General features: G+C 44.6%; 1 protein-coding gene across 1 annotated transcript in view; it reads right to left on the bottom strand.

Moving 5' to 3' along the window:
• The window catches only part of Ptprt (protein tyrosine phosphatase receptor type T), a 1,017,256-nt gene that overhangs the window by 605,428 nt on the left and 396,222 nt on the right, over nucleotides 1-15,606 (bottom strand). The window contains exon 7 of the mRNA XM_050150909.1: nucleotides 9,689-9,863. Coding sequence (XP_050006866.1) covers nucleotides 9,689-9,863 — 175 coding nt within the window. The remainder of the gene's footprint in view (nucleotides 1-9,688; nucleotides 9,864-15,606) is intronic.

Below are 15,606 nucleotides of genomic sequence, written 5' to 3'. Positions count from 1 at the left end.
GTGCCTAGGAGGTAAGGAAAGCTCTTCTGGGTGTGTCTATAATGGGACCTCAGTTTCCAAAGACAATTAGATCAGAGATCCCTGACCTGCTAAGTGGATTAAACCTTTGGTGGATTCATAGTACGATTGCACCATCCATCCGGTAGTGGTGGAAAATAGAAGGCAGGGCCTTTGGAGGAAGTAGGTAAATGGAAGCATGACCCTGGGACTCTGTCTTTCTCTGGTCACTTCCTGTAGCCTCTTCTTTCTGCTTCTTGTCTATCATGAAGAATTCCCTTAGCCACATACAAAGGTATGGCTGAAGCCACTACCATGGTATTTTGCTCAAGTACATGGGTCAATAAATCAGGGACTGAGCCTTCTGAAAGTGTGAGCCAAGGTAAATAAGTCTTCCCTTCCCTTCCTCCCTCCCTCTCTCCCTCCCTCCCTCCCTTCTTTCCTCTCTCCTTTCCTTCCTTTCTTCACTTGTGTTGTTGGACCTTTAGTCATGGTCATACAAAATTAACTAAAGTAGGCCATATTCCCTTCAAGGGAACTACTACTTCAAAGGACCTTGGTCTTCCCGGCCATGAAGTGAGCAGTTAGCTCTTCCATACTATGCCCCCACCATTGCCTTTCAGTATCCCCACCCAAACTCCCAAGCAATAGACTGTGAGCCAAATGAAGTTTGTCTTTCTTCTTCTCATGTGTGGGTTATCTCAGGTATTTTGTTTTGGCGGTGACTCTCACATGTGCAAAGATAAAAGTGACACCCTCTGATAACGAGATCTAGGACAGAAATCGGAGCATAACACCAAGGGTTGAAGCTACAGAAGGCAAGGCTGAAAATCCGGTGAGTGTTCTATCAGATGAGGCATACAGAGGAGACCTCTCTGAGAGGCTGCTGTTAGGGCGGAGGCCAGAGGGAACAAAGCGAGTGAGTGATCTAATTACCAGAAAAAAAAATATTCCCAGCAAAGAGACAAGCAAGTACAAAGGTCCTGGGGTCAGAACTAGCTTGGTATCTTTCAAAGAGGACAAGGATCAGTGTAGTTAGAGAAGAGATGAGAAGGCTAATGTGTGCAGGGGGAGGGTCAGGATTCAGAGACAGAGAAGACAGACTTAGAGGCCACGGCAAATGTGTGAATTGTATTGATCTAAACTGCTGAAGGGTGTGTGTGATTCACGTATGTTTATGTGTGATTCATGTGTGTGCGTGCACATACACATACACACAAAGGTATACCATAGCCAATACCATAGCATATCTATTTCTTTGATCCTTGCTCATCATGTTTCAAAACTGAGCCAGGCTAGCCCTATCCATACACTGAGCCAGGCTAGCCCTCTCCACACACTTGCCAAGGCTACAGGACCCATCACTTGTGGAATGACTCCTAGCAGCCTTGCCACCCTTTCAAGACTGCATTGCTCACTCCATGCTCTATCGTGGGACCCACCATTCTGGATTTTTCAGGAAGTGTGAAATAGAAGGCAGAGATAGGCGGCTTACGTTTGTCACTTGAAATCTGTGTGAGCTTGAGAAATCTCCATCTCTGTTCCTTCATTTGTAAAGGGGGGGGAGTTACTAACAGTCTACTTCAGAGGTTATTGTTAAGATGCCTAAGCGCATGTAGCCAGTGCCTGATACCAACTCTATGGTATGCCCTGTAAGTCTGTATGTATCCTCTAGCCAGAGCACACCTGCTTGGACTCAATGAATATTTACTAATAACACAAACATAAGAAGGATTCAGCAGCTCTTGTCATTCTAGATTTCAAGCTATAGCTGTAAACTCAAGGTGGTTTAATACTAATTATTCCTATAAGTTTATATGCTTGAATACTTAGTCACCAGGGAGTGGCACTATTCGAGAAAGATTAGGTGTGGCCTTGTTAGAGGAAGTATGTCACTGGGAGCGGGCTTAGAGGTTTTAAAAGCCTACACCAGGACTAGTCTCTCTCTTCTTGTTGCCTGAGGATCCAGGTGTAGATCTCAACTATTTCTCCAACGCTATTTCCACCATGCTTCCCACCAAGAAGATAATGGACTAAGCCTCTGAAACTGTAAGCAAAGCCCAATGAAATGCTTTCCTTTGTAACAATTGTGAGTAGTCATGGTGTCTCTTCATAGCAATAGATCAGGGACCAATGATGTGGGAGTGATTTCTTATTAATAAAGAAACTGCCTAGGCCCCTTGATAGGCCAACCCTTAGGTGGGTGGAGTAAACAGAACAGAATGCTGGGAGAAAGAAGCTTAGTGGAGGAGTTACCATGATTCTCCCACTCCAGACAGACACAGGTTAAGATCTTTCCTGGTAAGCGCACCTCGTGGTGCTACATAGATTATTAGAAACGAGTTAAGAGGCTAAAACTAATGGGCCAGGCAGTGTTTAAAAGAATGCAGTTTCCGTGTAATTATTTTGGGGCATAAGCTAGCCATGCGGGCTGCCGGGTGCCGGGGATGCAGCCTCGCCGCTCCTATCACTACAGACCAAGACACAGACTCAGGGTAGTGAATAAGCAAAAGAGACCAAGATAGGAGCGTCGTCAGTTGTAGAGAAATCAGAACATATGGCTCTCTATCACCAGCCTAGGATACAGGACAATCAATGTGGCCCAACTTTATACAACTTCAAGAAGCGTTTGGAGGCTGGAGAGATGGCTCAGAGGTTAAGAGCACTGGCTGCTCTTCCTAGAGGACCTGAGTGCAATTCCCAGCAACCACATGGTGGCTCACAACCATCTGTAATGAGATTTGGTGCCCTCTTCTGGAATGCAGGTAGAACAGTGTATACATAATAAATAAATAAATCTTAAAAAAGCTTTTAAGCATGATATACAATATTTAAAGAAAAAAAAGGAAATAAGACAATACCAAATGGTGTAAGCAAAACATTTCTGCAATTAATATCAATGTATAAGATGGGTATGATGACTTCAGTCCTCGCTCTCTTTCAGAAGAGTGAGACCTAAATCTAACCTAAAGTTAAGTGTCCAGTATGTGGAAAAGCCTCCCTTAAGACAGAACAAGGTATAATGGACAGAACCTTTGGGCAAAAAACCCTAATAAAAATGGCAAAAATAAAATTGTTGGTGATAACAGGCATAATTTTGTGGGTATTTATGTTCTGTTAGGGTCTATACATATTCCATATTGTCAATACATATTGTTTCTGTCCAAGGAACCTGCAGTTTGAGTAAGAATAAAACCCACAGACTCACAGATCTGAATGCCTGGTTATGAGGGAGTGGCACTGTTCAAAAAGATTAGGAGGTGTGACTTGGTTGAAGAAAGTGTATGCTGGAGGTTGGCTTTTAGGTTCTCAAGAACCCAAACTGAGCCCAGAGTCTCTTATTTTCTCACTGCTTGCAGAATTAGGCACAGAACTCTCAGCTACTTCGCCAATACCATGTCTGCCTGCAAAGACAACTCACTCATCACTGTGATAATAAACTAAACCTCTGAAACTGTAAACAAGCTCCAATTAAATACTTTATTTTATATGAGTTGCCATGGCCACAGTATCTCTTCATAGTAACAGGACCCTCATTAAGAGAGAACCCATCAGATAAAACTATTTATCCCATTGTATAGATAAGGAAAATGGGGCCAGTAGTGAGTGTGTGCTTTACCTGAAGTCTCACAGGTAGCAGAGATCAAGACCAAGACTGAAATTCAGGTGTGTTTTATTCTACACTCCGTCCTCTTAACCACCATACTCCAGTTGGACTCACCTGATGATGCACACAGCCATCACATTTTCCAGAGACACTACCTCCATGCTAACAAGTCCTGAGTACTTGGTGGGGTATGGACAAGTGTGTGTGTGTGTGTGTGTGTGTGTGTGTGTGTGTGTGTGTGTGTGTGTGTGTGTGTAAAACAGCTCTGGCTGTCTTCCAGCTCACTTTGTAGACCAGGCTGGCCTCAACACCCCAGGGTTCTGGCCACCTCTGCCTCCTGAGTGTTCCACCACTGCCTGGCTGACAACAAATTCTAAAATCATTAATTTATGAATATTAGAATGAAGCTGAGCAATTTGAGTTGAGTAAATTCATGTCGTTTCACCAAGCAAAACACCCTGAAATGGAAGAGCCCAGAAAGATCAGAAATAAGTGGAGAGAATAAGAACGTTTATGAGCACTGGCCTGGAACAGGTAGGCAGGGGATGGGCTGTCAACTGAGTGAAACCTCAATTACAGGGTAATCTAACATATAGCCAGTACATTATCACAACTCAATAAACAGCTTCTTCAGAATTAAGTAATTCCAATTTGCTTTCATTGCGGTCTGAGTCGCCCAAAGAATGCTGATACCAACTACAGCTAAGATTAGGCTGCATCTTCTAAAGCCCCGATTTACACTGTGCTAGGATGCTGGTGAGCCAAGGAACATGAGGGCACATCAATGTGCAGAGAGACGGGGACTCATCCCAGGCTTGCTCTGCTCACTTTGGTGTGTACACTCACTACAGAAGCCATGGCACAGGCTTCCCTCCAGCTCCGACACCTCAGGTACTGGGTGGGGAGGCTATGAGCTCTCCGTCACAGATAGGTCACAGTTTGGATGAAGGACACAAAGTGTAAGAGATGGCCCACGTAGCCAGGTGGTGCTGATGATAGTAGGAGCATCTACTGAGTTGCTGTAACTCCTCAAAGGTAGACACCAGAGGAGACCCCGAGACCTCTGACCTATACCCCATAATGCTGATGCTCCCAAGCTACATTTTCATGCATCGTTCCTTCCTTCTGCTCAAGCATTACTACATGGGGATTAAGCACAGGCCTTAAATGATTTCTCCAAGGCCACAGAGGTACTGGGTGAGGCGTCTGGTCACTGAGTCGCACCTGATGCGCCATTCATTGGCTAACATCTCAGAGCACGTGGTCAGTCACAGCTCTGAACACTTCTGCACTGGTCATCCCGTTTCACCCTCATGACACCTTCCCAGGGACAAAACCCTATAACTCAACTCCCAGATTTATCTGCTGAGACCCTGAGAGCTTTAGACCCTATTCAAAGTCACAGAGATGAATCAAGATAGGTCCAGGATTCCAAGCGAGGCATCTTGATTCAGGCATTACCGTGTGCATGGGAATAAAAACACACACAAGGATCCTTTTCATTACCAAATGCCCCAAAGTCAGCTGAATGTTCATGTCTGACTCCTTGGCCCATGCAAACTGTATGATGAGCAAAATCCATCCTCACTCAGAAAGGAGGAATGGCAGTGGGGGCCACTGCTTCAACAGCAAGTGGCCCTTAGGAAGTCAGCTATTTTTGCTTTTTAGATATGTTTCCTTTCCTCGCCAAAAGGATGGCTGCTATTCTTCTTTTCATTTTAAATACAAGTATTTCAGAATGGAAGCATGCAAGCCGCTGGCTCAGCCAAGGCTAAGGGCCTTTAGTGGGGAGAATTATTCTCCATAGGACCTTGCCCTCAAATGTTCTCATCCCCTGCCTTCAGGTGGCCACTGGCCACAGACTGGAAGCTGACAGGTTTCTTTTGGGTACCTCCGAGTAACCCTGCCTCTCACTGCCGTACATGTATTGGGGGAGCGTCTCTACCTGCTTGCCTGTTATCTACATCCCTTTGGCACTGATTATAACCTTGTGATACCAGGAGCCAACAAAGCCCTAATCCCCAGCCCCCTCCCCGCAACACAGCTATAGCAATCCACCTCAGACTCAGATCCAAGCCTAACTCTCCCCTTAGGATGACCCTCCTCTCCTCAACCCTGCTATGCTGGCTCTCTCCGCTATAAAAGAAGTTGAAATAAAACCAATGTGAATAGCTGCAGTTAAGATCAAATGAGACAGCATATGTGAGGGGACCAAGCAAATGGCTTATCACCCACTCAATATTAAAATGGAGGGGAAGGGGCACTTAAAAAGTGAAATCCTCTGCCAAAAAAAGTGGATAAATTTCGTCAAGGTGCCGTAAAACAGGGCCGGGTTACAGAAAGTACTAATGCATCATTGCCCACTGCAGAGGAGCCGCACAAGCTCCCAGTCACCTCTCAGAGGAGCATGGGCTGCAGGGGAAGGGGTTATGGAGGGGTCACAATCACACATTTGACTAATGCACCCGGGACCAGAATTCACACTCCACGCTTTGCCTCCACTAGGCCCCAGTTGGTACAGCCAACGAAGGACAAAGCACTATCCCAGTGGCCACCTCTCCAAGCCAAGAGAACATTGCTTCAGCAATCCCCCTGCCCTGGTAGCTCATAGATCAACACTTCTCCACCTCTTCATCCTGACTCTGAGTAGAAGACAGAGGGAAAGAACAAAGCAAGCATTTTCCGGCCCCGTTTTTCTATGAGTACAAACTTCAAGGTACAGCACTGACTGCCATGGTCTTTCCCATCACCCCCACCACCACCACCACCACGCTGCACCAGTCAGGTATGTTCAGGGTGCCTCACAGTTATGTCCCAAGACCAACCAAATCTGGGTACCTCCTGATAGCACAGCCAGAGGCTTGTCTCATAGGTGAATCTAGACCCTGTCAAATTGGCAGTTGCTGTTGTCTACGAAAGGAGACAAGATGACGTGGGTGTTAATAAGTCACCCTTCATGCGACTATCCACCTGGAGTCAGGATAGCCCAAAATAGAGAGTCCAAGCAGTGATCTCCATTCTGGTCCCATAAAGGCACCAGTCACACAGAGCCAGCAAAGAGAAGCCAAAAAAAATTTTCACCAATAAGACGACAGAAAGCGTAAGAGAATGGGGCACTCTACTGTGGGACTCCCAAAGCAGAGTGGGAAATCAACTATGAAAAAGCACAGTGAGTGTTCCAGGAGACAGCTCAGGAAATTACAGAGTCACTGCAAAGGCCACTGTGTCACACGAATCAATCTTATGGGACCAGAAAAGTTAAGATCTGAGCCTAATGCAATCAAAGTGATGGTTCCTTTTATATTTTAATGGCATTTCATGTGAATGAACTTAAAGGTGCCTTTTTAAATATTATTTTGTTCATGACCACCTAATTTGTTGATCTTTGGCTTGAAGGTACATGACATTCTGGTGATGGAGTAAGTGCCTGCTGAAGCCAATATGCACTCACAGTGCACAGAAATCTTCAAGTTGAGACTCAGGAAATGATGGACCATGCCGATGAAAGCAGTCAAACACTAGCAACTTCTAGTGCTAGCCGTTCAGTGCACACAGAACCCGTGCTAGGTGTAAGCCTTGAAAGAGACAGAGAATACCCTCATGCTGCCAGAGCTCACGTCTGAAAAGGGGGACTAAATGAAGCACAAGCAAAGGGAAGTGTGGTAAGAGCCATGGAGGTGCATTATATTTTTTCCCTATTGCTGAGCTGGGCTAGGATGTCCTAGCAGAAGCAACTGAAGATGAGGTTTAGTTTGGCTCACGGCTCCAGAATGAAGTCTGCTGTGGTAGACAGCAGCAGCTCAAGGCAGCTGGTTACGTTCCATCCACATTTGGGAAGCAGAGAGTGGCGATGCTCGTTCTGGGCTCACTTTCTTATTATTCAGTCCGTGACCTCAGCTCATGTAACAATGCTGTCCATAGCTAAGATATTCTTCCCAGGTTGATTTAATATAAGTAATCCAATATATAAGGTACATCCCAAGGCCAGTCAAATCTGGGTAACTCCTGGTAGGCACAGCCAGAGGCTTGTCTCATAGGTGAATCTAGACCCTGTCAAATTGGCAGTCGTTCTTGCCCATCACAGTAGGTGAGGAGACAAGGTGACATGAGTGTTAATACACGTGACGATCTACAGAGTCAGGATAGCTCAGAATACAGAGTCCTGGCAGTGCTCTCCATTCTGGTCCCATTGAAGCCACGAGTCACACAGAGCCAGCAACGAGAAGTCAAAGTTTGTACACCAATCCACGCTCAAGTAAAAACAGAGCAGCAGTGGCAGCAACAACCGCAAACAGCCAGAGCCTTCTGAGGATCAGGCGCTATTTTTTCTCCCTTCAAACACAGCAGGTATTATTCTACAGCTGGCACAATCCAAACAGGTTCATTATTTCATTCACTAAATATTGCTATATTGAAATTTTAATCAGTGAACATAGCAGTGATAAAATGAATACATTCATACACTATTGCTGCCTGTGTAAACCCCCAAACCATTCTTTGCAAAAGCAATATTACAATAGGGAGAAGAAAATTCATAAAGATATTCATATGCTTTGGTCTACCAATTCAACTTCCAGAGATTTATCTAAGGAAAGAATCTGGTTCTGTACAATAATAAAAAAAACTAAAATTATTATTATTAGTTGTTGTTTTGGAAGAACTGTACTGAGATGTTAATTTTTGCACACTCAAAGGAAGAAATGATATAAATAGAAACACCTGGAAATACTAAATGACTGTGAATATGGAGATTTTTAAAGAGGGAAATGCACTGGACTGAACGGGCATTGATTTCTTTTCTGCTGATGTGTAACACTGTGACCAGAGGCAGAGTATATTTTGGCTGTGGTTATAGCAGGGGAGTCCATATGGAGGGAGAGGCAACAGCAGGCGGCCAGAACAGGAAGACGAGAGATGACATCTTCAGTCACAAACACAAAGCAGAGAGCACAGCAGAAGCCGGGTGAGGCCCAGGCTCTGACCTCTCAAAGCTGTCCCCAGTGAGGTGTGTCCTCCAGCAAGGCTCTGCCTCCTAAAGGTTCCCTGGCCTTCTCAAACAGTGCCGGGACCCTGAAGCCAAGTGTTCAGATGTGGGAGCCTGTGAGGACTGGGCTCATTCAAAGCAGCACAAAGGGCATGGGCCTGATAGGTAGGACAACTCAAAGAAAGAGTAGGCGTAGGGTTTGCCAAAGTCCTCCAAAGAGGCAGGAAAGGGAATGAGGGATTTGCATGAGAATGGCCCCCAGAGGTGCACACATTTGAATACTTGGTCCCCAGTCGATAGAACTTTTTGGGAAGGCTTAATAGGTAAGGCCTTGTTGAAAGGGGTTTGTCAGTGGGGGTGGACTGTGAGGTTTTAAAAGCCAGGGCGATTCCCAGTTAGTCCTCGCTTTGTCTCGTGCTTGTACATCAAGATGTGGGTGCTTGGCTTCTGCTCCTGATGGTGATCTATGCCTATTTGTCTGCTCCTGAAGGTGATCTATGCCTATTTGTCTGCTTCTGTGTTTCCCACCATGATAATCACAGACTCAAGCCCTCTGGAACCATGAGCCTCACATTAGATGTTTTATTTTACAAGCTGCCTCAGTCATGGTGTCCTAGCAACAGGACAGTAATCAAGGCAGGGCCCATCTGCATATTGTAAGGGAAATCATGGACATACCTCAAGGTGAACAAACACAAGAAAACAGATGAGCGTTGACTCAAGACCATGTGGGAGGTAGGCTCCCTCTTTCAACAGTCTTCCTGAAATACTGTCATTATAGGAAACTTGCAGCTATAAAACCCTCACAAACAATTCTAAGAGAACATTTCAGGAGGACATCCCTAAACCACAAAGGACATGTGACCATCTTGGTTTGAATTACAAATTCAAGTCAAGCTTGCAGGTTGCATATGTGGTAGGTATCCCACATGTAGCTATCTCCTATGGGAGAACGTTCTGGAGAACAGTGACTGGAAACCTGTCTTGTGCTGTTGGGAGGAGGAGGAAGCAACAGGCGAGAGAAGGGGCTAGCTGTATAAAAATGGAGTTAAGCTCCTGCAACCAGCCAGTTGGCAAAGTTGTGGCGAGGTGGCACTCACCTTTCACGATCAGCTCTGCATAGTTGGACACACCGGACCCACCATCTGAGCGGATTACACAGCGATACTTGGAGACGCTGCGTTGAGAGGTGTCTGCCACGCTGACTGTGGCCGAGAAGCGCCTGTGGTTGACCACGCGAGTGACCATGAGGGCCGTGTCTCTGCCATTCCATTGCTGAAGACACACAGGAAGAAAAGGAAGAAGAAATCATAGCACCAGGGCTTCCTAGAAACCTTCAACATAGACCCCAGGACCCTTGAATGCTCCAGGGGCCTAGGACTTCCTTGAAAGAGAATGACAAACTGCTTCCATCTAGTCTGAGCTATGGTTCTGACTCAAACCCCACCCACTGAATGCACTACCACAGGTCTGTCAATCCAGCACTCTAGAAGCTGAGGCAGGTGCTTCCAAGTTTGAGGCAAGTCTACATAATGAACCCTGTCTCAAAAAACAGGAAGGAAGGAAGAGAGGGAGGGCAAGAAAAAATGATTCAAGGGGAAGAGTGCTGCTTGGAAGGAAGTGGGACAAAAGCTTCTCCTAATTGCCTCAGCTCCTGGCTCAGCACACTTTTGGAGTTGGCTTTATTCCCTTAACCTTCCCGCTTCTTATTTTCCTTCAATCTCATAAGCAGAAACTGCAGTATTTCCCCAAAGACGGCCTTCGGCAGATTAACAAACAATTCAGCCCACATAGAGTATTAGTAATCTGCCTTGCTCTCAGATCCTCAGCTGCTGATCAATGTCTCAATGGCTTTGACTCCCATCGGCCCCAGGCTGTCACTGTAGATAATTTCCACCTCTCCTCTTTGCCATGCCCTCTTTCCTCTGCCCGGAATGTTCTACAACCCTGGGAATGGCCCCTTTCCCACTAATCAATGTTTAGCCTGACACTGCTTCTAGGAAGTTCCCTCATCAATCACGCCACCATCTGAAAGGCAGCTGTGCCTCTCTGTACTGTGCAAACCTTTCCCACATCCTGGCCCATGACTGTTCCCCACTTGAGACCATGAGTCCCCGAAAGACAAAAATCCCATTCATTTTCCTATGCCAACTCTACCAAGATTTGTAGGATCAGGGCAAATACACATAAGTGTTTGTCTTCAGCAACCTGAATTTTAGGTGTGATGTTTTGGGTTAAATAGATTCTTTCACAGTAGTGAGCTGTTGTAGCCAGGAAGGCATGCATGAGGATGCATTTTGAGTGGATATTTACTAAGCACCTAGTATGCAGCTGATCCCGAGCTGGGTGCTTTTGTGTAATCCTCCATTTTAATCTTCATAGCCTTGTTGAGGTGTGTGTTATTGCTGCTCTTCTCCGAAGAATCAAATGTCAGAGAGGTTAAATAAATATGTAGAGCAAACACATCCCTCATCCAGGCTTCCCCGCATCAGCTCAAACATTTTCCCCTAAGACTTTATCCCCATTGCCTGCTTTAATGTAATTTTTATCTCTCAAGTGAAACCGAGGGTTTTAATTGTCTGGTTGGATTTAGAGAAACCTGGCTATTTATGATTCCCAGGCCCCATGTCTTTCCAGATGAGATCTCTTTTGCTTCTCCCATGAAGTACATAATCTCTCCATGTGCAAAACCCATTTTTTTCATGTCAGTTTCCAATCTACCTCCCATCAGGGACATGTTAAGATGGGGATACAGGAATGGGTAGGGCAGCTGATGCGGTAGTACCAAGCCCACGAGGATAGGGCAGACCAAGAGACAGGAAGCAGAGTCACCAAAGCTCCCACTAGAGGAGAGACCTGCTTCAAATTAGTCGGAGGAGTCAAAGAGGACAATTTCCTTCACCACAATGTTTTAACATTCTTAGGACTTTCAACCTCAAACTGAATCACCACTGCATTCCCAAATACTAAAGAAAACGGCATTTCCCAAAATCAGGACAGCAAGAAAGGTAGCCACACCCTCCTCCCATGCCAGAAATGACCCAGCATGACCAAAATAAAGCCACATAAGAGAGCAGAAGTCGCTGGGACTACAGCCCCCAAAAAACCTGTGCATGCATTGGGGAATCCTTGCAAGAAATAATACAGCTTAGACCCAGGTACAAAAAGCTACCAGATACTAAAGAACACCCCACTTCACGATAGTGTGATAAGGAGGTTGAAAACATTCTGGAAAATAAAAGAATTGAACCCTGATTTGGAAAAGGTGCAGAATGTATAGGGGAGGGAACTTCAGAAGATACAGGGTCACCCAAAGCGTTCCATCTTCACCCTTTCTTAGCAAGGCAACGCAAGAACACTTTAATACATATATGAGTCAGTGATGGAGGATTAGTTAGATATTGTCGGACCCGATTTATTTATAAAGCTTTCCTTTCTTTCCCTCTCCCCTCCCCTCTCTTTCTTCCCATACACAATAGATTCATCAAAAACTGCTCACCTGTGGAGCCACTGTGAGCGACGAATGAGAAGGCACACAAAACACTCACCATTAAGGCATATTCTGGTGTTACAAGAGCTGGCAAATTAGCCATGAAATCAGCAAAGGAAAATTCGGTCAGTGCAATAATAGCTCCCTCCCAAAGATTCGCACAGCCTAATACCCAGAACCTGCGAGAATGCAAACATATACGTATAGAAACACATACATATATGTGTGTGTGTGTATATATATTATACACACACACCTGGGATCAATGTACCACAAAAGCTTTCAAGCTAAAGTGGGGGTGGGGAGCATGAGAGTCAGAAGAGGAGGTATGGGCAGAAGGGCAGGTTAGAGGGAGGCAGCTGCCCACTTGAATCTGAAGGAAGGAGTCAGGAGCTAACTGACTCACGGGTATTGTTTATAACAGGAAATTGGAGGTCACGGTATCATTTATTAGAGGGAAGGCATTCTCCCCAGGCACTTACAAGCAGGCCAACCTTTTGTCATTGTAAAACAACAACATCATCATCATCTACAAAGTTCTCAATAAAAAAAAAAAAAAACCACTACAATCAAGGCTAGAGAGATGACTCAGCACCGCCTGCTCTTCCAGGGGACCTGGCTTCAATTTCCAGCATTCATGCAGCAGATCATAATCATCTGTGACTCCAGTTAGAAGGCATCCAGTGCCCTCTTCTGGCCACCTTGGGCACTGCATGCACATGGTACACAGACATGAGGGCAAAAGACTCATACATATAAAATTAAAACAAATATTCTTTTGAAATTAACAAAAGGACATACAACCAAACATAAAAACAACTGCAGAAACTTCACGACTTTTACATTTACGATTTTGCGGTAGGCTGAACTCACTGCTATCCGTGGCCACGTGCAGTCTATATACTGGCTGGACACACCCTCAGGGAACACAGCCCACCAACACCTGAGCGCCATATGCAGGACTCACTGGAGCTCCTTTCTGACTGCTCATCTCAACAATGGCAGAGAAATAAATTTGTTCTGAGCCGTTAGGTTTGTAGAATTTATTTCACCCGCAATAAGAAACTAACACTAAGAGAAAGGGCTGGTTAAGTGCTCAGGCTGCACCGTGCGCATTTACATCTTATCTTGATGTTGCCTCCAGTATTATTTACTTATCTTCCTAATGATGTCAGATTCTGGCAGAACTGAAGAGGATTAAGTGCATTCCCCTGAACCGTTCACATTTTTTTTTTTCTGTTCAGCTCCTGAACTGAGAACCTTTCTCCCACTGAAGGATAGGAAATTGCAGGTTGTCTTGTGAAATCTCTGGAAAGCAGGCCCTTTTGATAATCATACTTGTCATATTGGGAACAGGTAACAGCAGGGCAGGGACAAGCAGGAGGGCCCCCGAGTCAAGGCAGAGAGAGTGCAGGGATGGACTGTGGGCAAGGAGAAATGGAGGTTAAATTCAGAAAGAGGAGCGCTGATGGGAACAGCCTGTGAGTGTGACTGGCTCAAAACAGGCAGGGAAGAGCGGGTGAGGGCTGGAGGTCAAGGCGGACAAGCAGGATGGAGGATTCCAGAGGAAGAAATCCAGAGTACTCCGAGAGCAGGACGTGCATGCTCAGACAGGAAGAGACCTGGGTGTTTGAATGCTATGACCATATGAAGGGATTCAAACGCAGTGAGTGGGTAAGAAGCACATGCCATAGCTACTGTTCCAGTCCCAGAGTAAGGCAGAACAGGAAATGCAAAGGAAAAATCAAGAGGGAACTTGGTTAAACAAGGAAAGGATTTGAAATCTAGATCCATGCGTTTAATTGACAAGGGGAACATCATAGTTTCTTTTTTTTTTTTTTGCTATAATGAAATACCCTGACATAAAGCGATTTAGAGGAGAAAAGGGGTTGTCATCTGGCTCATAATTCTGTATTAAATCCAGCCTATCAGGGAGTCCCAGGGAAGAAGCTTAAAGCGGCCGGTGACATCCACAGTCAAGCAGGGAGAAGCGAAAGCATACACGTTTATTACTGAACTAGCTTTGTCTATTCTTCTGCAGCCCAAGTATAAAATCAAGGAATGGTACCCCTAACTTTTCAATAGTGTCCTTGCTAAGCAATCCACACAATCCCCTACAGACATGCTGATGGGCCAGCATCTCAGATAACCCTTCACGGAGACCCTAGGTTGTGGCATGAACACTGTGCATACCACCATGCCGTGTAGTGATATCTCATTTGCATTTTAATACATAAAGCTTGTCTGAAGATCAGAGAGTAAAACTGCCTTACATCCCAGGCAGTGGTGGCACACACCTTTAATCCTAGTAGCCTGGCTACTTTGCCTGGCGGTAGTGGCGCACACCTTTAATCCCAGCCCTAGAGAGGATTATAAAATGGGAGGAGACAGCTCTCAGACACAGTTGCATTCTGAGGATTCCTGGAGGCAGAATCACCATTTCCAACTGAAGTAGAGATAAGAGTCAGTGGCTGGCTGTTTTATTTTTCTGACCTTCAGGTTGAACCCCAATATCTGACTCGGGGTTTTTATTCATTGTCCTACAATGCCATATTTGACTGTTCATGCTATAATTGATTGTTAGAACTTTTGTTTGAGTATGTGACTTGAGTTTTATTTTTTTAATTATTAAATAAAACAATTTCTAAAATGGCCCTAAACATACTCTCCCATTTTGTACTATGTATTTATATAGAGCAGAATTCTTATCATTGGCAATTATAAAATTAAATATTGATCAACTCTTAAAAGTGTTGAAGAAATCCTACAGTATCAAATATTTAGCCAAGATTTAATTCTTTATGCAAAAATTAGTAAGCATATCCATTTCATTAATACTCAAATTTGCTTTGATCTTCAATATAAAATTATATACATATATATCAAGCAATAAAATATTTCTTTATAATTTATTGCCAATGTGTTTGATTTACATGCCTGTCTTATATATCCTATATATAAGGATATACCTATATATATATAAGGGTAAACTTTTTTATGGTTAAAAGGGTGTCACTAGTGAAAAGAGAAGTCTTTGCCTAGAAACCAGGAGCCAACACTTGAACTACGAATGTGGCCAGGTGTAGTCATAGCAACATGAGGAAACTTACCATTGGCTGAAGTTGGCTCCTAGAAATAGGAAGCTAGAGCCTTAATCAGTTTACATGCACAGGCTCAGGGAACAAGAACTCTTGACTTCTAAAGAGACTCTGGTAAGGACAATAAAAGCATCTGTGCTGCCTGACACTTTCCTATCTCCACCTTCGCCTAATGTAAATCACACATGGTGCCCCTGAATTCCAGCAAGCGTCACTTTGAAACCTATGAGTACTTGGTTTCTAAATAATTTGCTTCCATAGGTTGTATTGTTGTTTTTAATGGGAAGTGACCATGATAGAATACTTGCTAAGCAGAAAGCTCAAGTTTTCTACAATAAAACACTGTTTCATAATACAACACAACACAACACACACACATACACCACACACATACACACACACAAAGAAAGAGAGAGAGAACTACAGAAAT

Source organism: Alexandromys fortis, unplaced genomic scaffold, assembly GCF_014885135.2.
Source record: "Alexandromys fortis isolate MF-2015 unplaced genomic scaffold, M_Fortis_MF-2015_v1.1 scaffold_27, whole genome shotgun sequence".
In the NCBI taxonomy this organism is placed as follows: domain Eukaryota; kingdom Metazoa; phylum Chordata; class Mammalia; order Rodentia; family Cricetidae; genus Alexandromys; species Alexandromys fortis.
This window is presented reverse-complemented; position numbering and strand designations above follow the sequence as displayed.